We start from the raw sequence: 26,222 nt of genomic DNA on the forward strand, positions 1-26,222 counted from the left end.
CTTCTACTCTGCACCTCCACCCCAAAGCAACAGCTGCCGGCCCAGCACTGGGAACTTTTCATGCCAGCTGCCCTTGCAGCGAGGGAGAATGGCAATGTGTGTGCCCGTTTTGTGCCATGGGCTCTCAAACACAAGCAAATGATTTCATGGAAGACCTGATGCATCATCCAGTCAGTATGGGCGTGATTCAAACCTAGGAGTCAAAGCTGCGTATAACAGCATGCTCCTCACGGTGCCCATCAGTCCATTTCAACTTTAAAAATAATGCTCACCCCACGTATAGAACCATTTCTCCATCCACTGACAACGATCATTTCTGCGGCATTACAAATGATTCAACAGTTAAAAGCAAAATGCGTAGCAACAAATTACAACCCATTATCACAGCACTAAGTGGCCTGCGGAAACTTAATTGACTGCCTGGTTACTGCTGACAGATAGGAGCCATTAACAAAGCACATTACTCACCTCTTCAATATTCCTTATCCAGTTCTTTATGTTGTCAAAAGACTTCTCATTTGTGATGTCATATACCAACATTATTCCCTAGAAACGCAACAAATAAAATGGCACAGATTATATAGAGTACATTTCTACACTGCTTTTTCCAACAAAATCAGAACATGGCATGACAACAACTTGCATTTATACAGCGCCTTTAACGTAGTAAAAGGTCCCAAGGCGCTTCAAATATTTATCCACTTTTCCTTTAACAAGAGAATTTTCTCTGCCTCAGCCACTCCTTGTAGCAAAACATTGCACGATTCCCATCCTGATGACTATTCAATGACCCCCAACCCATTGAAAATGCACGACATTGGGCAAGGACAGGATCAGATCCAGCGGAGATGCCTCTGTGGTCAAACAGCTTGCTGATACTCTCACATTAAGAATGGCCAATTTGACAATATCAACAACAACCTGTATTTATATAGCACCTTAAACGTAGTAAAACGTCCCAATGCACTTCACAGGAGCGGTACCGAGCCACATCAGGAGATGTTAGCGCAGGTGACCAAAAGCTTGGTCAGAGGGGTAGGTTTTAAGGAGTGTCTTAAAGGAGGTGAAATAGGTAGCGAGGCAGAGAGGTTTAGGGAGGGGATAGTTACATATGTAGCTGTGCACCCAGCAACATCACCTTGCTTTGCCTTGAAACACTGGTGGCTACAGTCTGTAGATTACCAGTACACCGACTATAGAGCAAATTCATAGGAAATCTTTGTTTGGAAAGATTGCAATTTGCATTCAGCCCCTCTGAAGTACTGTCACTTCACTAACAAAGGTTTCAGAACATGTGGAAAAAAAAACCTAATCAAAAACATGAATATGCACAATTTTTTACTGAAAAGAATGCAGTGTCCCAGTTGAAAAACCTGGCAGAGAGCCCATTTCTAGGCCTCTGCAAATTCCATTCAATAACTAGCTGCTACTGAAGGGCACAAGAGAATAGAGTACTCTCCTTACTCCTTAATGGGCCTCCATTAGATGGCCAGCAGAGAGTGGCTGAGTGCAATGTGCAGAAAGTACAGGCACGAGCTTGCACCCTGCCAATCCAATGCACTGCCCATCAGACTGGCATAAGGCTGCACCCTGCTAATTCAATGCACAGCCCATTGACTAGGCAAAGGGTCTGCACCCTGCCAGCCCAATGCATTCCCCATCAGACAGGCATCAAGAACTGACATTTTTCCATAGATGTGGCCAGATAATCAAATTCTGAGTTGGGCCTCTTCCTCTTCCCCCACGCTCAGCCTGCATTAGGAAGGGTCAAATACGCGAGGCCCAAATTTAAATAGATAGGCCCTTTGCAACAGGTTTTCCTTCCTTGCATTAAGCTGCTTACTGTTAAGTGCTGTCCTGCCCAGGAGTCTTACCAGAAAGTGATGAGTTTCATCACATGCAAAGCAACTCCCTGCATCAGGCAGAGAAACTAGAGTTCAACTCAGGGCTGTTGTGAAGTATCTTAACCACAACACTGCTCAGCTGGACTGGACACTCAGAATGGGATAGGCAACATTTTCTAAAACTAACTAGGCAGTGGAAAGTGGTTTAATGTTGGCTATTAGTCTAAAAATCAAAAATAATTGTAATTATGAATGTGTAGTTCTGTGAGGAGACGGTAATTTAGAATAGGCAAGCTGCATATGCTTACCATAGCTCCTCTGTAGTACGCTGTTGTGATGGTACGGAATCTTTCTTGACCTGCTGTGTCCCTGAAATGAGAAAGTGGATAAAACACGAGTGTTATCAACAATTACAGAAACAATAGAACCCCAATTTCCTGTGCTCCCACCATCCGTGTTTGATTATCCAGGAGGATGTTGTTAATAGGAGCAGAGTGGGAGTCAGAGGTCCCAGTGAGCAGCTCTCACTAAAACAACTGAGCTGCCAGCCTGGGGCGTCCCTACCTACCCGTCTGTGACTCCAGCCGCTGGGCCCCTCTACTCAGCATGCTCCACATTGTTGAGCTGTGTTCAACACGTGCTCCTCTCACTGTCTCAGCAGCACGTTTGAACAGGCAGTATCTGAAGCGCTGATTGCACAGTGCCTCTAGCTCTCGCTTCTGCAACCAGCGAGGTGGGATGGGCCCTTGGGTAATGTCAGGAGAGAATTTGCAGCTAGTGAGCTTGCGTCTATGGCTGGAGTCATGAAAGGCAGCAATGAATCAATGCATCTGGGCCTCGCCCCTCCCTATCTCTGTAACCTCGTCCAGCTCCACAATCCTCAGAGATATCTGCGCTCCAATTCTGGACTCTTGTGCATCCCCGATTTTAATCTCTCCACCATTGACGGCCGTGCCTTCAGCTGCCAAGGCCCTAAAGCGCTGGAATTTCCTCCCAAAACCTCTCCGCCTCTCTTTCCTCCTGTAAGACTAGGGAAGGAGCTGATTGGTAAATAGGACCTGGTGAGTATTTCTACAGTCCAGTCGTTAAAGTAAAAGTAAGGTCTCTAGTTTAGAGTAAGTAACGTTTAAAGGGAAGTAAGGTCCCTAGTGTATTTACTTCCTTTAAATTAAAGAATATTAAAGGGAGTAAGTTAAGGGTAGGACATGGCAGGGCAGCTCAGCAGCGTGGAGTGCTCCTCCTGTGCTCTGTGGGAAGTCAGGGACACACTTGGTGTCCAGAGCGAACACGTGTGCAGGAAGTGTCTCCAGCTGCAGCTACTCGAAATCCGCGTTTTGGAATTGGAGTTGCGGCTGGAGTCACTGGAGCATCCGCGAAGCTGAGATCTTCGTGGATAACACGTTTAACGAGGTGGTCACACCGCAGGTAAAGAGTGCGCAGGCAGAAAGGAAATGGGAGACCGCCAGACAGAGTAAAAGAACTAGGAAGATAGTGCAGGAGTCCCCTGGGTCCATCTCCCTGTCCAACAGATTTTCCGTTTTGGATACTGCTGGCGGAGATGGTTTCTCAGGGGAATGCAGCAAGAGCCAAGTCCGTGGCACTACGAGTGGCTCAGCTGCACAGGAGGGGAGGAAATAGAGTGGGAGAGCAATAGTGATAGGGGATTCTATCGTAAGGGAAACAGATAGACGTTTCTGTGGCCGCAGACGTGACTCCAGGATGGTATGTTGCCCCCCCTGGTGCCAGGGTCAAGGATGTCACTGAACGGCTGCAGGGCATTCTGAAGGGGGAGGGCGAATGTGGTTCACATCAGTACCAACGACATGGGTAGAAAGAGGGATGAGGTCCTGCAACAAGAATTTAGGGAGCTAGGTAGCAGATTAAAAAGCAGGACCTCAAAGGTTGTAATCTCTGGATTACTCCCGGTGCCACGTGCTAGTGAGTATAGGAATAGGAGGATAGAGCAGATGAATGCGTGGCTAAAGAGTTGGTGCAGGAGGGATCCTGGATCACTGGGTCTGCTTCTGGGGAAGGTGGAACCTGTACAAGTCGGACGCGTTGCATCCGAATTGGAACGGGACCAACATCCTTGCGGGGAGGTTTGCTAGTACTGTTGGGGGTGGGGGGGGGGGTTTAAACTAACTTGGCAGGGGGATGGGATACGGAGTGGAGCTATAGTAGGGGGTGATGCACAGCCAAATATAGAGGGGAAAAAAAAGTCAGCCTGGAAGGCAGAGCAAATATGCAATGGCACAAGGGAGTATAGCAAGGCTGGATGGCATTTATTTTAATGCAAGGAGTCTTGCGAGTAAGGCAGATGAATTGAAGGTGTTGATGAACACATGGGAGTATGATATTGTTGCTATCAGAGACATGGTTGAGGGAGGGGCAGGACTGGCAGCTCAATATTCCAGGGTATAGAATCTTCAGGCGAGTCAGAGGGGGGTGTAAAAGAGGAGGGGGTGTCGCAATATTAATCAACAAGGAGTCAATTACTGCTGTGAGGAGGGATGCTATCTTAGCAGGTTCCTCTAATGAGGCCATATGGGTAGAACTTAAAAACAAAAAAGGGGGCAAGCACATTGCTGGGAGTGTACTGAAGGGATGATTACTAGTCCTAGCCGTTTTTGGGCTACCCCAGATCAGGCATATTCCCCAGACGTTCACCTTCAACTAAAGTTAGAGATAGCCAAATTCTTAATTGGGTCTAAAGGTCCAGGCTACCTCTCCCTAAAGGAAAGGAACGACTGAAGATGTTACCATCCTCCGGATAGCACTTTTAATAAGTTTAACCAGACTGTAACCGTCCGGATATTATGAGGGTCCGGAACCCCCCCCCCCTAAAATTCTGCAACGCTTTACAAAGAGTGAACAGAAATTGAGTTTGCAAGTTTGATACAGAAATACTACTTAAATAAATCTATAATATTTTTAGAATTGTCTCAAGAGCTGACACAGTTAACAGCTGTTCAGTCAATCGCAACGTTAACAGTTCAAAATACAAATAGCTTACATTTCTTATTCTTTCTAATCCAGAATATCCACCAAAATCAAATCACCTTGTGATCCCCAAGACTCAGTTAAAAACTTAAGATGGCTCTGAAGTTGAGAGAATCACTCGCCCTTTCCAGCAACTTCTGTCTATCTGAAAAGCTCTATTTTTATACCTTTTTTTAGTGTTTAATTCTTTGAAGTTTTCTGCTGATGTAAGCTAATTATCTTTATTCATTTTCCTGTTGACTTTTCTCTATACTTACTGCCAATTCAACTGTTAGCTTGCAGACTTCTGTCTGTTTAGGTGTTTCAAAACTTATCATAAAACACATAACAGTAGTATTTATTTGATGCCATTCTTATCGAAGGTCTTCCATTCAATTTCTAAATCAACTCTGCTGTTTGAAAACAGACGTCATGTCTAGTAACTGTTCCAAGTTCAACACAAACACAATGTGATTGCTTGGTGTATCTATTGATGTAATATCTTCAAAGTGTTCTGTAGGTACTTTTTACAACATGTAAATTAAAACCACTTCAACTAGGGTGTTTGTTTTCCTAGCCATCTTAGTTGGTTATATTATAATCATGTTTCCTGTTTCATTTGATGTTACTTTTACAAAGGCACATGGTTTTTTAATATTCTGTGTTCCTGTTCGAAGTGTTAGTTTTTAACACTTTACTTGGGTCATTCCATAGTGTTTCTCCCAAACTCCAGACCTTCTGGAAGCACCAAACTGCTATTTCAATAGGGCCATTGTTTCAGTATTTTTAACCAATTCCCATTTCAAAAGCTTTTGGTGTTTACAACTTTTGTGTTATCAAACCATCCCATCTCAGAAGCCTGTTGGCACAGCTTGTGTCATTGAGACGTTAGATTTTTAAACCCAGTATATCATGTATTAATAAAATCAGAATTCTGTTCATATGATGGTGTATTTTTCTGAAATATGGCTTATTCCTTCACAGTACTATAGGCCCCAAACAGTCAGGGGGGAGATAGAGGAACAGATATGTAGGCAAATCTCAGAGAAGTGTAGAAATAATAGGGTAACAATAGTAGGGGATTTCAACTTCCCCATATTAACTGGGATAGTCAGAGTGAGAAAGGCTTAGAGGGTGCGGAATTCTTAAAGTGCACCCAGGAGAGCTTTTTGAGCCAGCATGTAGAAAGTCCTACAAGAGAGGGGGGGGGGCGGTACTGGACCTAATTCTAGGGAATGTAACCGGGCAAGTGGTAGAAGTGTCAGTAGGAGAGCATTTTGATGAGTGACCATAATTCGGTGAGATTTAAGGTAGTCATGGAAAAGGACAAAGATGGACCGGAAATAAAGGTTCTAAATTGGGGGAAGGACGATTTTAATATGATAAGGCAAGATCTGGCCAAAGTGGACTGGGATCAGCTACTTGTAGGAAAATCCACATCGGAGCAATGGGAGTCTTTCAGAGAGGAAAGAGAGAGAGTACAACGCCAACATGTTCCCGTAAAGGTCAAGGGTGGGACCAACAAGCCCAGGGGACCTTGGATGTCAAGGGATATACGAGAATGGATTAGGAACAAAAGGGAGGCTTTTGGAAGATACAAAGGACTAAAAACAGTGGAAGCCCTAGAGGAGTATAAAAAGTGCAAGGGTGTACTTAAAAAAGAAATTAGGAGAGCGAAGAGGGGGCATGAAAAAACACTGGTGGGCAAAATAAAGGAAAATCCCAAGGTGTTTTATAAGTATATTAAGGGCAAGAGGATAACCAGGGAAAGAGTAGGGCCAATTAGGGACCAAAGTGGCAATCTGTGTGTAGAGCCAGAAGATGTAGGTGAGGTTTTAAATGAATATTTTGCATCTGTGTTCACTATGGAGAAGGACGATGTAGGCATAGAAATCAGGCAGGGGGACTGAGATATAATTGAACAAATTAGTATTGAGAGGGAGGAGGTACTAGCGGTTTTAGCAGGCTTAAAAGTGGATAAATCCCCAGGCCCAGACGAGAAGTATCCCAGGCTGCTGTGAGAGGCAAGGGAGGAGATTGCAGGGGCTCTGACACAAGTTTTCAGAACCTCTCTGGCCACAAAGGAGGTGCCAGAGGACTGGAGGACAGCTAACGTAGTACCATTATTCAAGAAGGGTAGTAGGGATAAACCAGGGAATTACAGGCCAGTGAGCCAAACATCTGTGGTAGGGAAATTATTGGAAAAAATTCTGAGGGACAGGATTAGTCTCCACTTGGAGAGACAAGTATTAATCAAGGATAGTTAGCCTCGCTTTGTCAGGGGGAGATCATGTCTAACCAATTTGATTGAATTTTTCAAGTGGGTGACTAGGTGTGTGGATGAGGATAGTGCAGTTGATGTAGTCTACATGGACTTCAGTAAGGCTTTTGACAAAGTCCCACATGGGAGACTGGTCAAGAAGGTAAGAGCCCATGGGATCCAGGGCAATTTGGCACATTGGATCCAAAATTGGCTTAGTGGCAGGAGGCAGAGGGTGATGGTCGAAGGTTGTTTTTGTGACTGGAAGCCTGTGTCCAGTGGTGTACCGCAGGGATCGGTGCTGGGTCCTTTGCTGTTTGTAGTGTACATTAATGATTTAGATATGAATGTAGGAGGTATGATCAGTAAGTTCGCAGATGACACAAAAATTGGTGGCGTGGTAAATAGCGAGGAGGGAAGCCTCAGGATGATAGGCGGGTTGGTTAGATGGGCAGAACAGTGGCAAATGGAATCTAACCCTAAAAAGTGTGAGGTGATGTATTTTGGGAGGACTAACAAGGCAAGGGAATACACAATGAATGGTAGGACCCTAGGAAGTACAGAGGATCAGAGGGACCTTGGTGTGCACGTACATAGATCCCTGAAGGCAGCAGGACAGGTAGATAAGGTGGTTAAAAAGGCATATGGGTTACTTGCCTTCATTAGCCGAGGCATAGAATATAAGAGCAGGGAGGTTATGATGGAGCTGCACAAAACGCTAGTTAGGCCACAGCTGGAGTACTGTGTGCAGTTCTGGTCGCCATACTATAGGAAGGACGTGATTGCATTGGAGAGGGTGCAGAGGAGATTCACCAGGATGTTACCTGGGCTGGAGCGCTTCAGCTATGAAGAGAGACTGGACAGGCTGGGATTGTTTTCCTTGGAGCAGAGAAGGCTGAGGGGGGACCTGATTGAGGTGTACAAAATTACAAGGGGCATAGATAGGGTAGATAGAAAGGAACTTTTCCCCTTAGTAGAGGGGTCAATAACCAGGGGGCATAGTTTCAAGGTAAGGGGCAGGAGGTTTAGAGGGGATTTGAGGAAAAACTTTTTCACCCAGAGGGTGGTTGGAATCTGGAACTCACTGCCTGAGAGGGTGGTAGAGGCAGGAACCCTCACAACATTCAAGAAGCATTTAGATGAGCGCTTGAAACACCATAGCACACAAGGCTATGGACCAAGTGCTGGAAAATGGGATTAGAATAGACAGGGCTTGATGGCTGGTGCAGACACGATGGGCCGAAGGGCCTCTTTCTGTGCTGTATAACTCTATGACACTGCTTAAAACCTACCTCTTTCTGCCCAAATACCTCATGTGGCTTGGTGTCAAATTTTGTTTGATAACGCTTCTGTGAAGCGCCTTGGGGCCTTTTACTACGTTAAAGGCACTACCTAAATGAAAGTTGCTGTTGTTGATCTTGCTGACAGGAACAGAGCAGGGGAGTACCATGGAAAAATGAGCCGTGTAATCTAGAGCTCAACCATCCACCAATCTGCTCCATCTACCACTGGGTCTTCTTTATACGAGAGATGGTCAAAGCGCCGCTGTATAACTCTTGACTTGTACTGTTCATTTACAGTTCTGGCTCAATGTGGTCACCAGCCAAATTTGCACATATGCCTTGTATGCTAATAATCTTTGCGATATTGTTGTTTCATCATCTCAAATTGCTCCCACAACCAGGGACTAGGACTGTAAGCAATAATCAAGAGCATTATATAAAGCTTAAAGCACGGTCTCTAAATACAAACTGTTGTGCATTTTCCCCAGTTAGTAAACATACTACTGCCATGCTCTTTAATAAAATTCCAGTGACAACACCGTAGGCGCTATGGGGGCTAAATTCGGTTGATTTGCACCTCCCGTTAGCGCACTCTTTAATAAGGGGAGGAAGGCCTGCAGTACCGCGGCGTGACGTGCCGCAGCTCCGCCGTGATATTGGCTCGCAGCCCCCCCAAGCGGGACGTGGGGTGCTTCCAGTATCGCCCCTCCTCTCTCGGGGCGCTACCTGGGAAAATCGGCTGCGGGGGCGTTAACTTTTTCGGGGCGCTCACCCCTCCCTATATGTCTAACCCAAGTAGATCAAAACTGCATCAGTTAGATCTTGTCCACCCTTCAGATTATCAAAATGCAGCAAGTGTAAATGGGGAACTTCACAGTGGTAATTTCTTTACATCATTGTCCAATGAAGATAGAAACTGATCCTCAATAGTTCGTTCACCATGGCAATGTGCACTGAGCCACTTAGACAGAAGGTCCCACATTTATTTACTGTCTGTGCTGAGCTAGCAGATCACCATGCAGATAGCAACAGTGAGTGCTACAATCAGCCTCCGCACCCAGGGATTAGATGATTGGGGGGGGGGGGGGGGGGGGGGCGGGGGGAGAAAGAGAGAGAGAAATAAGCCAGGGCATTGGCTCTTCAACCTTGTTCATCTTCATTACTTTCAGTTTCCCTTCTCGTGTTTGATCTCTTTTACTTCTTTTGGTTCTTTTATTCTTTTGTCCGATCGCAGCCCTGCCTTCGATCTAGTTCCTTTTCTTTCCAGTTTTGAAGAAGGGTCAAACCCGAAACGTCAACTCAAATTTCTCTCCACGGATGTTGCCTGACTTGCTGAGTTTTTCCAGCATTTTCTGTTGTTATTTCGGATTTCCAACATCTGCAGTATTTTGCTATCGTACTAGTGTTTGGTTCACTGCCACACCTCTTCTAGGAATGCCTACCTTGAAGAAGTTCTGCTCTTCTCTGCGACGGGATCTCCGTTTGGCTCTTCAACCTTGTTCATCTTCATTACTTTCAGTTTCCCTTCTCGTATTTGATCTCTTTTACTTCTTTTGGTTCTTTTATTCTTTTGTCCGATCGCAGCCCTGCCTTCGATCTAGTTCCTTTTCTCTCCAGTTTTGAAGAAGGGTCAAACCCGAAACGTCAACTCAAATTTCTCTCCACGGATGTTGCCTGACTTGCTGAGTTTTTCCAGCATTTTCTGTTGTTACTCCCATTCCTGACATCTGCTGAAAATGTTCATGTGTTGACGGGATTGGGCTATGATGCACTCAGGCCAAAGCGGAGGCGGCGCAGGAGGAAGGGATGGAGAACAGGCGGACACTCCATTGCATGAACACTGCACAGAGCTGCTGTCCTTTGGATGAGATGTTAGAATAGATGCTGATGGGTCTGAGTTTAAGAGAACCGGAAGTCTCCCAGTATCCTGGCTGACATTCCTTCCTCAACCAACACCAAAAATAGATTAACTGGCCATTCATCCAGTTTGTGAGATCTTGCAGTGTGCAAAATGGTTGGCTATGTAACAGTCGCTGTAGTTCAAAACATTTCTTGTTTCTCAAATATGATGAGGCGCTATATAAGAGTGCGCGACCAAGAGGAGCCAGATATGTCCTCAGCCAACACCCACAGGGCTCACTGGAAAAGTGGATCGCTGGATTGGGAGCTGATTACCCCATCTCAATCCTGGCATGCTGAGGCAAACGACAGCCGAGTGCCTGAGATCAGCTGATTCAGCACAGTCCAAGAATCACCCCGGGTCCGTTTGACCTTTAACCACTGACCGCTCCAGGAGGAAGTGTAGCGCTCCATAGTTGCTTCTTACAGAAATGTAAGCCTGACACATGGGCCAGCTCACAGTGCAGTCTTTCGCACAAGGAAAATGTTGCTGAATACTGAGGAAGCTTAAGTGAAAGTTAGTCGTCTGCAAGAGGTGCAACCCCCAGCCACGACAGCGTGCTGCACCCCACAATCCATGGCTGAATCAGCCTGTAAGGAAAATCCCAATCCGTGCTGCTCAACCTCCGTCTGGGACTCGAGAAATTAGGAACAATCTGGGCCCCATTTTTGGGAGCTCACTCAGTACAAATCCTAGGTGGCTGTCAAACTCTGTGTCCATGTCAGAAAAACTCAAAGAAACCGTAATAAGCTGACACCCAATGAGTCCAGTGACATACAATGTGGGGAAGAGCAAAACTAAAGGCCATCAATACAAGATAGTCACCAAGAAATCCAATAGGGAATTCAGAAGAAACTTCTTTACCCAGAGAGTGGTGAGAATGTGGAACTCGCTACCACAGGGAGTGGTTGAGGCGAATAGTATAGATGCATTCAAGCGGAACCTAGATAAGCATGAGGGAGAAGGGGAGAGAGAGTTTCTGCTGATAGAGTTAGATGAGGAAGCATGGGAGGAGGCTTGTGTGGAGCATAAACACCAGCATGGACTGGTTGAGCTGAATGGCCTGTTTATGTGTTGTATATTCTATGTACAGTAATTCTATACGCACGCAGTTTTACGATCCGCTTGCCAAAGAGGAGGGGCACTGTTGAATTACGCTGAAGATAAGTTTACCAACACCAGAAGCTTCACTATCTAGTGGCACATATACAAAGGAGAGCTTCTTTAAACGTGAAACAGCACAACACACAGTATGTTAAACAATCCGCTACAGTTTAAGATCAGTAATTCAACTATGGTGCTGGCATTCTCGCACAATGCTCCATCAGTATAACAAATGGATAGGACCAGAGGGAAAAAGCCATTTGAAATAAAGCCAAATTTGTGGAAAATATATTTGTGAATTAGACGTGTTCATACCACTGCCCTCCAAAAGTAATTCACTGCAAGACAGTTCAACAAACGGGTGAAACGCAGTTGCTAGAAGCAGCAACGTGGTACACAAATTCATGCAAAAATGAGCCCTTTGAAAGGAAGTGGCTTTATCCTTTCCCATTCAATTCTGCACCATTTTGACAATTACTGCACTGAAAAGCATTTTCATATCTTCACACCGCCACCTTAAAGATCATGACAATCATCACCGTCTCCAAGTGCTGAACTATTCCGGTGATCCAAAGAGATTAAGCCTGACCACATTAGATTTCTCAGCCTATAGCCCAGACCTATTGTTTCGTGAATGACTAGCTGACTGTGACCTGCTTCAGCTTAACAGCTGCACTTTGGACAACTTTCCGCAAGATAAGGTACCCCAAACAGCTGGGACAATAGGTCATTCCACAAAACCTCCTCTTCTGTTCATCTCTGTGATAAAGTGGGGATATTTCTGTATTTTACTCTGTACAACTGTTTAATAGCTGCAATTATAGTGGAAGTTGCCTTAGGTCAACTATCTCCAAAACATGTCATTAGAGGAGTTGACTACAGTACCAGACCAGGTTAATTGATCTGGAATTAGTTCAGGTGAAGGCGGTGTGCTCTCGGTATTACATTCCTTGACTGGTAGCTTGGATCCAAACATTGTGCGAGTACCTGTTCATCAGCAATCTATGAAATAATTCCAACAATTTGTCTCTGATCATTGGTGACTGACGGCACTTAATTCAGAGGCCTTTGGACAAGCACCGGGTAACTCTGCCATTCTTTCTAATGCTGGCGAGATCCATACTCCATGGACCAACAGATTTATCTCATCCACAATATTTTCTGCATCAATTTTAGGCTGTGCTCTCTCCTTTCCTCTGTTGCTTCTCAGTGACCTCCCTCAATCATCATCAGGCTCACTGGTACAGTAACTGAATAAATCAAATTCCAATTTTTATTACATGGGGTTATGGCATTTTCACCTGTGTTTTGTGAACTGCGTTACATGATTGCATCCATTTTCCATGAAAACTGTAAATCAGTAGCCTTGCTCAACATCCTACTCTACTTCTAATGGTGCTACAGGATGAAATTACTAAGAACTTATAGAAAGATGAGTTAGCCAGGACCAGTCAGCGCGGATTTCTGAAAAGCAGGTCATACTTGACCAATCTTACTGAATTCTTTGAAGAAACAACAGGGGTGTGATAACGGGAATACATGCGATTTATATGGATTTTCAAAAAGCATTTGATAAGATACCACAATAAGAGACAAGGCAAAAATTAATGCATGTAAAATTTAGGAGAATATGGCCACATGGAGAGGGGGATGGTTGAAGAACAGAGGTAAAAGGAAGCCCCTCAGGCTAGAAAGATGTGGTGGGTGGTGTTACATAGGAGTCTATGCTGGGGCCCTTCTTACTAACCAAATACTAAAACTGAGATGAAAATGAATTTCTTTACTCAAGGGTTGTGAATCTTTGGAATTATCTGCCCCAGAGGGTTGTGGATGCTGAGTCATTGAGTATATTCAAGGCTGAGATCGATAGATTTTTGTACTCTAGGGGAATCAAGGAATATGGGGATAGTGCAGGAAAGCGGAGATGAGGTTGAAGATCAGCCATGATCTTATTGAATGGCGGAGCAGGCTCGAGGGGCCATATGGCCGACTCCTGTTCCTAATTCTTATGTCAAATACATAAATGTCCTGGGCTTGGAGCTTGAGGAGTATGGAAGATTGTTAAAGACTGAGGGAGGAAAAAAAGATAGGATAGAGAGCATATGTGACAGATGCAGTTCAATGCGCAAATTAGTGAAGTAATGTATTCTAGAAGAAAGAAAACACACATTAAATGGAAGGCCTTAAATGACTTGAAGGAGCAGAGGTAACTGGGTGTGCAGATACATAGATCGTTAAAGGCAGCAGCACAAGTACATCAGGCCATAAAAAAGGCAACTGGAATCTTTGGTTTTGTATCTAGAAGCATGGAATACAAAAGCAAGTAACGCTGAACTTATGCATAAATCTTAGCTTGAAGTTGGGAGTATTGCGATCAGTTTTGCCGTTATCGAAAGGATATAAAAGCATTAGACAAGGTGGAGTGCAGATTCTCTGCGATATCGCCAGAGATGAGGGATTATCGTTAAAGCGATTCCTTCTCCTTTCACCCCCAACTAAAACTGAGAAAAAGGAAAAAAATAAGACAGACTTGCATTTATATAGCGCCTTTCACGAGCTCAGGATGTCCTAAAGCGCTTTGCAGCCAGTAAAATACTTTTTGAAGTGTAGTCACTTTTGTAATGTAGGAAACAAAGCAGCCAATTTGCACACAGCAAACTCCCACAAACAGCAATGAGATAATGGCCAGATAATCTGTTTTAGTGATGTTGATTGCGGGATAAATATTGGCCCAGGACACTGGGGAGAACTCCCCTGCTCTTCTTCGAAATAGTGCCCATGGGATCTTTAATGTCCATAATCCACTTGGTTTAACGTCGAAGGTGGTTCAGAGGGATTCTGATAGAAGTCATCTGTCTTATGAAAGGCGATGATAAAGTAGTGACAGCTTACTAACAGTGGTCGCCAACACAGCAGACTTTTAAAATAACCACAAGAAGAATTATGAAGAGGATAGAATATTTTTTAAATAAACGCACAGGGTGGATTAGAATGTGGAATTCCCACCATAATCTGGTGATTTAGCAGAGCCCATAAATTGTTTTAAAAGGGAAATTCTAGCTGCTTGAAAAAGTGCATTAGAAAGGTAGAGGAAAGTGAGGAACTGGATTAGATTAACTGGCACACGTGTGTGTGTGTTTGGGGGACAGGCTGAACGGCTTGTTTCTGTGTTGTAACATTCTGCGATTCTGTCCATAGGACTCAATTTGCCAACAGTGCTTCCCAAGATCTGTATTACAAAAACTAAACATGCTCAAAAATCATGTGCAGGACTAAACGAGCTCTTAGGAAACATGGGTAGCTATTTCATTTAAACAAAACTACCAAGGATGTACTGTACAAGATCGAGAGGAGTCTTATGGTGGCACCAGTACACGAGTTTTATACTGTGCAAGCAATGTGGAATTATACTGCCTACCAACGTCAGACCAACCTGAGAAAACAAGGCTCTGGGCAGGTATTCATGCATTCCCCACAAGCCCACACATGAAGGAAAAGAAATAAAAATTCCCAGGCTAAGACAACATGGGTTACGCTCTCATACTTGTTCAAATAAAAGCACAGATCATCAGTGGTGATGCCCGGGAGTAACCTACCCAGGCCTTTGTCAAGAAAAGTGGTGGCACAACAGCACGGTGGCATAGTGGTTAGCACTGTTGCCTCACAGCGCCAGGGACCCGGGTTCGAATCCGGCCTCGGGTGACTGTCTGTGTGGAGTTTGCACATTCTCCCCGTGTTTGCGTGGGTTTTCTCCGGGTGCTCCGGTTTCCTCCCACAGTCCAAAGATGTGCAGGTTAGGTTGATTGGCTATGATAAATTGACCCTTAGTGTTAGGGGGATTAAATACGTGGGGTTACTGGGATAGGATGGGATATGTGTTGGTGTAGGGGTTACGGGGATCGGGTAGGATGTGTGTCGGTGCAGGCTCGATGGGCCGAAATGGCCTCTATCTGCACTGTGGGGTTTCTGTGATTCTGTGAAAAGGAACATGGCAGAAACAAGCTAAACGGAGAGATGGACAGGAGAGGAAAACACAAATGCTCCTAAAACAATAAAATTTTTACACACAAATACTACAGCCAATCAGATTGAATATATTTAGCCAGGGTAACCAGTGTTAAAATTGTCATTACTTTGTACAGTCAATTAGTATGTGATGACTTAGTTACATACAGCCAGATTGTAATAATTCAGTATCATTCCCGTCAGAACCCTAATATAGCTACGAAATCCCAGTTTATGTATAATCGCACTGTTACTTTTAACTAGCAACAGCCGAATCTATCAGAACGACACAAGGTCATTGCCCTGAAATGTTAACTCTGATTCTCTCTCCACAGATGCTGCCTGACCTGCTGAGCATTCGCTGTTTTTATATCGAAGATTGTATAGCCTAGCTATATATATATATATATATATATATATATATATATATATATGTTTAGATCAGTAAATCCTACATTTGATTCCAGGCAAATGTGACCGAATAAAAATTATGCTCACTGTGAACTATTAGTGCTTACCATATCTGTAGCTTGATTTTCTTCCCATCTAGTTCTACTGTTCGTATTTTGAAATCAATTCCTGTAAAAGGAAAGAAAAGTGACAAATGAATAGGAAATGTAAAATGTTTTATGTTGAAAAAACCTTGATATATTTCTTAAAGCATATTAACAATACTGTGTCCTGGTGCTCAAACAGGATCTCGCCACGTGTAGTCTTACAAATGAACAGATCCCCACAGAGTGATCTGGCAATATGACCCATTTCACAGCACAGAAATCTCAGTGCTATTTCTGTAGATATTGAGCGAGTGAAACCCCCTGCAGGTCTACTTTTAATAACCAGTAATAATTCAGCATTCAGAATTATGCCGAACTTCACACCTCAAAATAATTGGTTCATAAAAGAGTGGCTGCATAATTGTGAAATGGTTGCTTTTAATCTGAAATGGCTCAAATGAGAGAGAACAGCAACAAGGCAATACCTTTCACAGCTCACAAGCTGCCAGACTACCCATCCCTCCACAGTGAGCACCCACAGCACAGCTGCTGTAGCATACTGTGAATATTTAAGGCAGGACTCCCTTTTCCTTCCCTCGCATTTCTTGGTCTCCCTACACCAAGTAGTATTCCTGGGAAGAGGGAGGCACCTTGCACCATGACTCTGCTCAAGATAGGAGATACACGTGTGACAGTTTGGCTCTCAGATCTTTCCTTCTTGGTAGCAGGGGAGTTCTCCCCGGAGTCCTGGGGCCAATATTAATCCATCAATCAACATCACAAACAAATTATCTGGTCATTATCACATTGCTGTTTGTGGGAGCTTGCTGTGCACAAATTGGCTGCCTCATCTCCTACATTACAATAAGGACTACACTTCAAGAAGTACTTCATTGGCTATAAAGCCCTTTGGGACGTCCTGAGATTGTGAAAGGCGCTATAGAAATGCAAGTCTTTCTTTCTTGTGATTTCTGATCGTTACTTGACACTTTGTCATAAAAGCCTTGCTGTGATCAGCAATGTTATGTGAAGCGTTGCTCGCACAAACCAGGGACTACCAATCTGTAGTGGACACACAAACCTGTGGAAAATATACTGCACTGCAGAACTAGCCCAGACTGGGAAAAATCCCAGCGTTATCCCTAGTCTATGCAGAATTAACTAGCCTTAGCTAGGCCAGCACTGCAGTATGGTTGGAGGGGGCAGGGGTGGGAGATCATCTCATTCAAGTAATGGACAGAAGCATAAAGGCATTAGAGAGGCAAAAGGTGTGAAAATAGCCAAGAAAGGGACAGCGTGAGTCCTGACGCAGGTCATCAACCTGAAATGTTCCTCTCTCCATAGATGCTACCTGACCTGCTGAGTATATCCAGCATTTTCTGTTTTTATTTAAGAGGGAGCCTGGTGAAATGAGTACATGGGAGAGATGAAAACTTTGGAACATCTGAGGGCGAGGTAATTAAGAGGCATAATGTCGGGTATGCAATTAAAACAGGTTTGAAGATGAGGACAGAGCTGGGGTATGCGGAGAGCGCGGGAATATGGTATTGAGATAGAGGATCAGCCATGGTCATATTGAATGGCGGAGCAGGCTCGAAGGGCCAAATGGCCTACTCCTGCTCCTATTTCTTTGTGTTTCTACTGAAGTCAATGCTCAGACCGGGGGGGGGGGGGGGGGGGGGGGTTTACAGGGCGTGTACCAGAGAGACGAGATAGGGTTCCTGCAGCTTACATAGAAACATAGAAGATAGGAGCAGGAGTAGGCCATTCGAGCCTGCTCCGCCATTCAATGAGATCATGGCTAATCATCCAAATTCAGTACCCTGTCCCTGCCTTCTCCCCATATCCCTTTAGCCTTAAGAAATATATCCAACTCTTTCTTGAATATATTTAATGAACTGGCCTCCACCGCCCTCTGTGGCAGAGAATTCCACAGGTTCACCACTCTCTGGGTGAAGAAATTCCTCCTCATTTCAGTCCTAAATGCCCTACCCCTTATCCTTAGACTATGACCCCTGGTTCTGGACTCCCCGACCATTGGGAACATCCTTCCAGCATCTAATCTGTCCAGGCCTGACAGAATTTTATAGGTTTCGATGAGATCCCCTCTCAATCTTCTATACTCCATTGAATATAAGCCCAATCGACACAATCTCTCCTCATACGTCATTCCTGCCATCCCAGGTATCAGCCTGGTGAATCTTCGCTGCACTCCTTCCATGGAAAGAACGTCCTTCCTCAGATAAGGCGACCAAAACTGCACACTATACTCAAGGTGCGGTCTCACCAAGGCCCTGTACAACTGTAGCAAGACATCCTTGTTCCTGTACTCGAACCCTCTTGCTACGAAGGCCAACATACCATTTGCCTTCTTAACCGCCTACTGCACCTGCATGCTTACCTTCAGCAACTGGTGCACAAGAACACCCAGGTCTCTTTGCACTTCCCCTTCTCCCTATTATTCTTCAAATAATAATCTGCCTTCCTGTTTTTGCCACCAAAGTGGATAACCTCACATTTATCCACATTATAGTGCATTTGCCATGTTTCAGCCCAATCACCTAACCTGTCCAAATCGTACTGGAGTTTCACGACATCCTCCTCACAGCATACCCTCCCACCCAGCTTTGTGTCATCTGCAAATTTGGAGATATTACATCCAATTCCCTCGTCCAGATCATTAATATATATTGTGAACAGCTGGGGTCCTAGGACCGATCCTTGCGGTACCCCACTAGTCACTGCCTGCCACTCGGAAAACGACCCGTTTATTCCAACTCTTTGCTTTCTGTCCGCCAACCAGCTCTCTATCCAAGTCAATACCTTGCCCCCAATCCCATGTGCCTTAATTTTGCACGCTAATCTCTTATGCGGGACCTTATCGAAAGCCTTCTGAAAGTCCAAATACACCACATCCACTGGTTCTCCCTTATCTATTTTACCAGTTACATCCTCAAAAAATTCCAGTAGATTAGTCAAGCATGATTTACCTTTTGTAAATCCATGTTGACTTTGTCCGATCCTGTCACTGTTTTCCAAGTGCTCGGCTATTACATCTTTTATAATGGACTCTAGCATTTTCCCCACTACCGATGTCAGGCTTACCGGTCTATAATTCCCTGCTTTTTCTCTGCCACCTTTTTTGAATAGTGGGGTAACATTAGCTACCCTCCAATCCATGGGTACTGTTCCAGCGTCTATAGAGTTCTGGAAGATGACCAGCAATGCATCTACTATTTCTAGGGCCACTTCCTTAAGTACCCTGGGATGTAGATTATCAGGCCCTGGGGATTTATCAGCCTTCAGTCCCATCAATTTTCCTAACACCATTTCCCTACAAATACTGATTTCTTTCAGTTCCACCCTTTCATCAGACCCTATGTTCCCCGGTATTTCTGGGAGGTTATTTGTGTCCTCCTTTGTGAAGACAGAACCAAAATATGTATTTAGTTGGTCTGCCATTTCTTTGTTCCCCATTATAAATTCCCCCGATTCGGACTGCAAGGGACCTACGCTTGACTTCACCAATCTTTTTCTCTTCACATATCTATAAAAGCTTTTACAGTCAGTTTTTATGTTGCCTGAAAGCTTACTCTCATATTCTATTTTCCCTTTCTTAATTAATCCCTTTGTCTTCCTTTGTTGAATCCTAAACTGCTCCCAATCCTCAGGATTATTGCCTTTTCTGGCCAATTTGTATGTCCTCTCCTTGGATCTTATGCTATCCCTAATTTCCCTTGTTAGCCACGGTTGAGTCACCTTTTTTGTTTTATTTTTATGCCAAACTGGGATGAACAAATTCTATAGTTCATCCATTCGGTCTTTGAATGTTTGCCATTGCCTATCCACCGTCAACCCTTTGAGTGCCATTCCCCAATCAATCCTACCCAAATCGCTCCTCAGACCATCGTAGTTTCCTTTATTTAAATTGAGGACCCTAGTTTCTGAGTCAACTACTTCATTCTCCATCTTAAATGAAGAATTCGATCATATTATGATCGCTCCGACCCAAGGGGCCTCGTACAACACGATTGCTAATTAATCCTTTCTCGTTACATAATACCCAGTCTAAGATGGCCTGATCTCTGGTTGGTTCCTCGACATATTGGTCCAGGAAACCATCCCGTAAACACTCCAGGAATTCCTCCTCCACAGTATTGCTAGTAATTTGGTTAGCCCAATCTATATGTAGATTAAAGTCACCCATGATGACTGCTGTGCCCTTATTGCATGCTTCTTTAATTTCCCTTTTAATGCCATCCCCAACCTCCGCCTTACTGTTTGAAGGTCTATATACCACTCCCACTAATGTTTTTTCCCCCTTAGTATTTCTCAATTCTACCCATACAGATTCCACATCATCAGAGCTAATATCCTTCATTACAATTGTGTTAATCCCTTCTTTAACCAGTAATGCTACCCCTCCTCCCTTTCCTTTTTGCCTATCTTTCCTGAATATCGAATACCCCTGGATGTTGAGTTCCCAGTCTTGGCCATCCTTGAGCCACGTTTCCGTAATCCCAACCAAATCATATTCGTTTACCTCTATTTGCGCAGCCAATTCATCCACCTTATTACAAATGCTCCTCGCATTAAGACACAAAGCCTTCAGGCTTGTTTTTTTAACACTGTTAGACCTATTAGAATTATTATTTACTGTGGCCACGTTTGATTTAAACCGTTGATTTCTCTGACTGCCACTTTTGTTTTTCTCCTTCCTATCTTTTGCTTTTATCCTTGTTTCCCTTTCCTCTGTCTCCCTGCTCAGGTTCCCAACCCCCTTCCATTTTAGTTCATTGAGCTTTGTTGGAACAGTATACAAGGCCAATGATAAAGATGTCAGAGTGAGAATGAAATGGGAAGTTAAAGTGCGAGCCACAGGTAGCACGGGTCACGCTTGCAGACAGAACGGAGGAATTTGACTAATCTGGGTAGGTGATCAGTTACATTATTCCACTCATGACTGCTCTCTGGATTTGTCTGTTTTTTTTTTAATGTGTATATTTTTTCTCTTCCCGTTTTGCTGATTGTATTAATATGTCTGCCCTTCTCTTATTTTTCAGCTTTCAAGGGCCCAGGCCTGAAATGTTGACATGTCTACTCTCTCCACAGATGTTGCCTGACCTGCTCTGTTTCGCCAGCATTTTGTTTGTGATAGATTTGCAGCATCTGTGGTATTTTGCTTTCCAAGTCACATTGCCAAGTTTCTCCCCTCCACCACACCAATTTTTCTCCTCCCCTAAAGGCATTGACTCCTTGTTGGGGGATGGTTCCATCATCACCTCTCGCCCTCCAGTACCTCACTCGATGGGGCAATACTCATCCAAGACAAGACTGCCGGCTATTCAAGCCCAGCACATGACCAGCTGAGCTGCATCATTACCGGACACCCAAACACGTACACTTCTGACAGGCCGCTGGATAGTGCTGCAGGGCAGGAACCTTGGCTGGTTCTCCTCCCCTCAACCTCATGAGCACTGAGACCAATTGTAGCATCCTGACAATTAAGATCAGCTAATTTTGCACAGAACTGGGGACCTTCATCATCTCTTTGCATCAGCTACTCACAGGATTAACCCAGTCACTGCAGGAGCTAGCCCTTTACTTTCGCATTTTAGTCATTCCCTCAATTCAGTTTACTTAAGGGAAAAACAGGGAGAGATGAATATTATGCCTGGATTTGCATCCCGTGGGTACTCTCAAACATTAGTGAAGTTTGTTGCATTAAATTGCGATGGGCTTTGGGTTTACAAGGCCCCCAAACACTGCAAAGTGGTCCTAAAATAGAGAGAGGCTCAGTAATAAGTGCCAATTTCTGTTTCTGCCTCATTTACTGAGTACAGCGGATTCAGCAGCAACGGCACTTACACAAGGTTCATACAAGTGCCGTTTCTGCTAAGTCGTGCATATGACTGCCGCTACTGGTGCATGAATGTTGCGCATGTAGTGTCTGGTCAGGAGCTATCCCGGCGAAAACATCAGCAACAACTTGCATTTATATAGCGCCTATAGTAAAACATCCAAAGGCGCTTCACAGGAGATTTATCAAACAAAACTCTACGAGCCACAGCTATATTAGGACAGGTGAAAGAGGTAGGCTTTAAGGAGCGTCTTAAAAGGAGGAGAGAGGCGGAGAGATTTAGGGAGGCAATTCCAGAGCTTAGGGCCTAGGCAGTTGAAGGTATGGCCGCCAATGGTGGAGCAATTAAAATGTCAGGGCAAGATCCATACAGTACAGCAATTCCACTAGTGTACTGTTGGCCTGCATGTGTTGTGCCCTGTAGTATAATGGGGCCACGGTTTATAACATAAGAATTAGGAGCAGGAGTAGGCCATACGGTCCCTCGAGGATGCTCCGCCATTCAATAAGATCACGGCTGATCATCGACCTCGACTCCACTTTCCTGCCCGACCCCCATATCCCTTGATTCCCCTAAAGTCCACAAATCTATCTATCTCAGCCTTGAATATACTCAATGACTGAGCATCCACAGCCCTCTGGGGTAGAGAATTCCGAAGATTCACAACCCTCAGAGAAGAAATTCCTCCTCACCTCAGTCTTAAATGGCCGACCTCTTATCCTGAGACTATGCCCCCTAGTTCTAGACGCTCCAGCCAGGGGAAATAATCTCTCAGCAGCTATCCTGTCAATCCCCCTCTGAATCGTATATATTTATTTTAGCATAAGTGGATTATACCATTTTATTGTGCATCTACTCTGCACAGCCCCAGCATGCCTCGACCTCCAACCCTCTTGTGTCAGTGTGGCATTTCCCCACAGTGAGCTGACTAGAACGAGCAATTGCAGCCGATTTTGGAGTCGTTTGGTGCTGGAGTTACAGATAGGAGCCCTTTATCCAACCAGTCTGGGCAGGTTGCAAACAGAGGTACTGGAGGTGAAGGGGCAGTGCGTTCATGTATTGTGGACCCTAGTCTCCCCTTCCACCTAATTTTTTTCCATGTACAGACTGCAAAACAAAGACAGCTCAACTTAGTAGCTGCTTAGGCTGAACAAGTTCAAATAATGAAATCATAAAGAGATTTGAATATTGCACCGTGCATTCATTAAATTAAAAAGATACTATTTGACGATGCTTTTCATAGCAGCAATTCAGGGAGGTCACCCATGTTTTAAATGAGTTATTATAAAAGTTGTTCAATTGCTGTTAATATAATTCAATAGAATGGCTCCTTTTTCTTACACCGCATATGCTCTTTATATAGAGAATTGTTGACAAGCTATTTCGCAGCATTCCCACACTGCCGACGAACAAAACCAATGCAAGTCACAAAGGTCGAGCACAATGATTTACAGATCTGACGACCGCTACACAAAGGACAAGATGCAGAGCGCTATTCCTGTAACAAATGCTTACAAAGAGCCTGTTAGAACAAAGTCTCCAGTAAACTTGTGACGGTCAGCTGTTTTGGAATGAGAAGTCACTGTGTGCTCTCAAGTCCTCCACAACCCAAGCTGATCAGCTGCAGCATGTCACTGCGACATCATTTCCCCACAAGGAAAGGTCACGGCCCAGCGCTTCCTGCTGCTTCAGTGGCAGCTTCCTTCTCCATCATGAAGCGACACACTTCCGCATGCACAACTCAAACCACAGCTCATTTATATATTTAATTCTTTTTTTAATAAATAAAAGCGTGGAAAAATGGATTGCGTTGTCTTAGAAGTTATTTTGGTAATGGGAACGCACCCAGTCATGTGATGCAAGTTATTGTACAATGTAGAACAGAATAAGGTTTAGAATGATAGGCCTTCCGAAATAAGGAGATTCCAATTGCTCAACAGTTTTCAATGTTTTGCCAGCACTGGGTGACATTAATCTAGTGCTTCCATGTATTTATATCACGCCTTTCCCATCCTCAGGATGTCCCAAAGTGCTTCACAGTCAATGAATTACTTTTGAGGTGCAGTAACTGTTATAATGTGGGCTAAACCAACCATTACCGGCAGGCAACTGAAGGCAACAAAGTTTTCCAACCTAAAACCACTGGTGAGGCCCCAGCTGGAGTACTGTGTCCAATTCTGGGCCCCGCACTTTAAGAAGGATGTCAAGGCCTTGGAGAGGGTGCAGAGGAGATTTGCTAGAATGGTGCCGGGGATGAGGGACTTCAGTTACATGGAGACTGGAGAAGCTGGGATTGTTCTCCTCTGAGTTTAAGTTAAGGGGAGATTTAATAAAGGTGTTCAAAATCATGAAGGGTTTTGATAGAGTAAATAAGGAGAAACAGCTTCCAGTGACAAAAGGGTCAGTAACCAGAGGACACAGAGTTAAGGGAATTGGCAAAGGATCAGAGATGACATGAGGAGAGGTTTTTGTTTAAATATATAAACGCAGCGAGTTATGATAGTCTGGAATTCACTGTCTGAAAGGGTGGTGGAAACAGATTCAGTAATAACTTTCAAAGGGGAATTGGATCAGAAAAAATCTGCAGGGCTATGGTGAGAGTAGGGGAGTGGGACTAACTCAAAAGAGCAAGCACAGGCCCAATAGGCCGAATAGTCTCCTTCTGTGCTGTATCATTGTATGATTCTATGAAATTAGATCTACTGTGATTACTAACTGGTGGACCATCAGAAATGGCACGTTTCACATTAAAGATTACCCACATCTTTAATTTAGTGCAGCCTGAGGAAAACATCCAATAAGGTTATTTTTATTACACGGTCAGCATGCAATGTTTCCTTCCATTAATTTCAGCCATTAGAAGAAGTGTTTTATCTGCAGTGAATTGGTCATAGCTGCCTAGACATAGCAACCCAAGGTCTCAATAATAAACTACAGCCAAGCCCAACTCTGCTTATATGCAAGTCTATTTCAGGCACGTCACCTGCAAATTTAGAGCATTAATGACTTGGAAAGCATTAATTTTTAAACTGGCTACATTTTGTGCTCACAGTAAAAAGCTAGCATTGGGGAAAAGGGAACTTTTCCATTTCAGGCAGACACCACCAAGCGCTCTGGTTAAAAGGTGCAAAATAAAACACCCTCAACTCTACGCCAACACAGTTACCTAGCCCCAAATTCAGAAGTGTTTACTGCGTCGATGCAACGCTTTTCCATTGCCTACACCAGTCATTCTTTGGCCTTTGAGTGAGACTGGCAATTTAGTGCTAAGTAAAGGGACAGTTCTGAACTGTGGGCCCATGCCTACTAGGAACTGAACTTGGACTGCTAATGTAAATCTTTAAATATTCCTACCAACAGGAAATCATTTCAGAAATACACTTCGAAATGTGGTGCTCCTAAAGTAAACAAAGAATGCAATATTAAATCAACACATGAATGAGCTTTATAAAGTAAATTCACAATATGAAATACTGGATAAATAAATTACTCCTTTAAAAAAAGCTTTTAGTTTCTGTCAAGTGTTGGCTCGATGCAGCCAGACTCTGCTAGATGCTATATTGAAGGACAAAGAGGCTAATCTCCTTCCTACTTACCATCACAATGCTCCCAACCAATTTAATGTATGCAAACCCAAAGGACATTCCTGAGCCTAACTGAAGTAGCTCCTGCCTCCTCCCTCCTCAGATACTGACACACTTGAGCTGTTCATGATGAATCATGCAGCCCACTGCCCTCAGACACTGATGAAATTCCATTTTTAATCTCGACAATTGCATGCATCATGATGTTTTGTGATCAGGATACTGGAGTCAACTATATACGTATTGCAATACAGAGGGAGGTGCCGCCCCTATTTGATAATAGGGAGAGACAAGGAATATCAGAATGCAAAGCATTTTGGATAAGTTTGCTTCATGACACCACTTGAATGCTAAGAAACCCTAGGTTTCTGCTGCAACCCTTATTTTAGTCAACATCATGTTTAACAATACAAATCTGCTTTTGCTGTACTGATAAACATTACTACTTGATTGGGTCCAGTCACAGAAACAGCTCGTCTAGTCTTGATAAAGGGTTTTGACCCAAAACGTTGACTCTAATTTCTCTCTACGGATGTTGCCTGGCCTGCTGAGTTTTTCCAGAATTTTCTGTTGTTATTTCAGCTCGTCTAATTATTTCACTTTAATGGACAGCCACAAAATGGGACAGGAAAGCTCACCTCCTGGACTTTTCAAAATCAGACAGCGAGACAGAAATAGGAAAGCTCACCTTGTGCAGACCGCAGGAAAGTGACTAGTGACAAGATAACCATTTTGATTACAAGTGCCACTTTTAACCTCATTTTTAAAAACCTGGCATGGGGTGATGAAATTACAATAGTATTTTAAACATTTAAGGGCTATTAACCCAGCCATTGCGATTTGGTGTAGTCTTTCATTGAACTGTGTGAGCGTACCAAGAAACTGGGCGAGAAACTTGACTGAAT

The 26,222-nt window shown here is 44.0% G+C and overlaps 1 protein-coding gene across 1 annotated transcript in view; it reads right to left on the bottom strand.

The window, feature by feature from the left end:
- LOC147097255 (ras-related protein Rab-8B) overlaps positions 1-26,222 on the bottom strand; it is an 83,272-nt gene that overhangs the window by 24,383 nt on the left and 32,667 nt on the right. Inside the window, exons 2-4 of the mRNA XM_085972056.1 lie at positions 15,894-15,954; positions 2,153-2,213; positions 469-546 (exon numbers count right to left, since the gene is read on the bottom strand). Of these exons, the coding sequence (XP_085828182.1) occupies positions 469-546; positions 2,153-2,213; positions 15,894-15,954 (200 nt within the window). The remainder of the gene's footprint in view (positions 1-468; positions 547-2,152; positions 2,214-15,893; positions 15,955-26,222) is intronic.

The sequence above is a fragment of the Somniosus microcephalus genome, chromosome 32, assembly GCF_052327205.1.
Source record: "Somniosus microcephalus isolate GS21.2 chromosome 32, FLI_Smic_1.0, whole genome shotgun sequence".
Taxonomy (NCBI): Eukaryota; Metazoa; Chordata; class Chondrichthyes; order Squaliformes; family Somniosidae; genus Somniosus; species Somniosus microcephalus.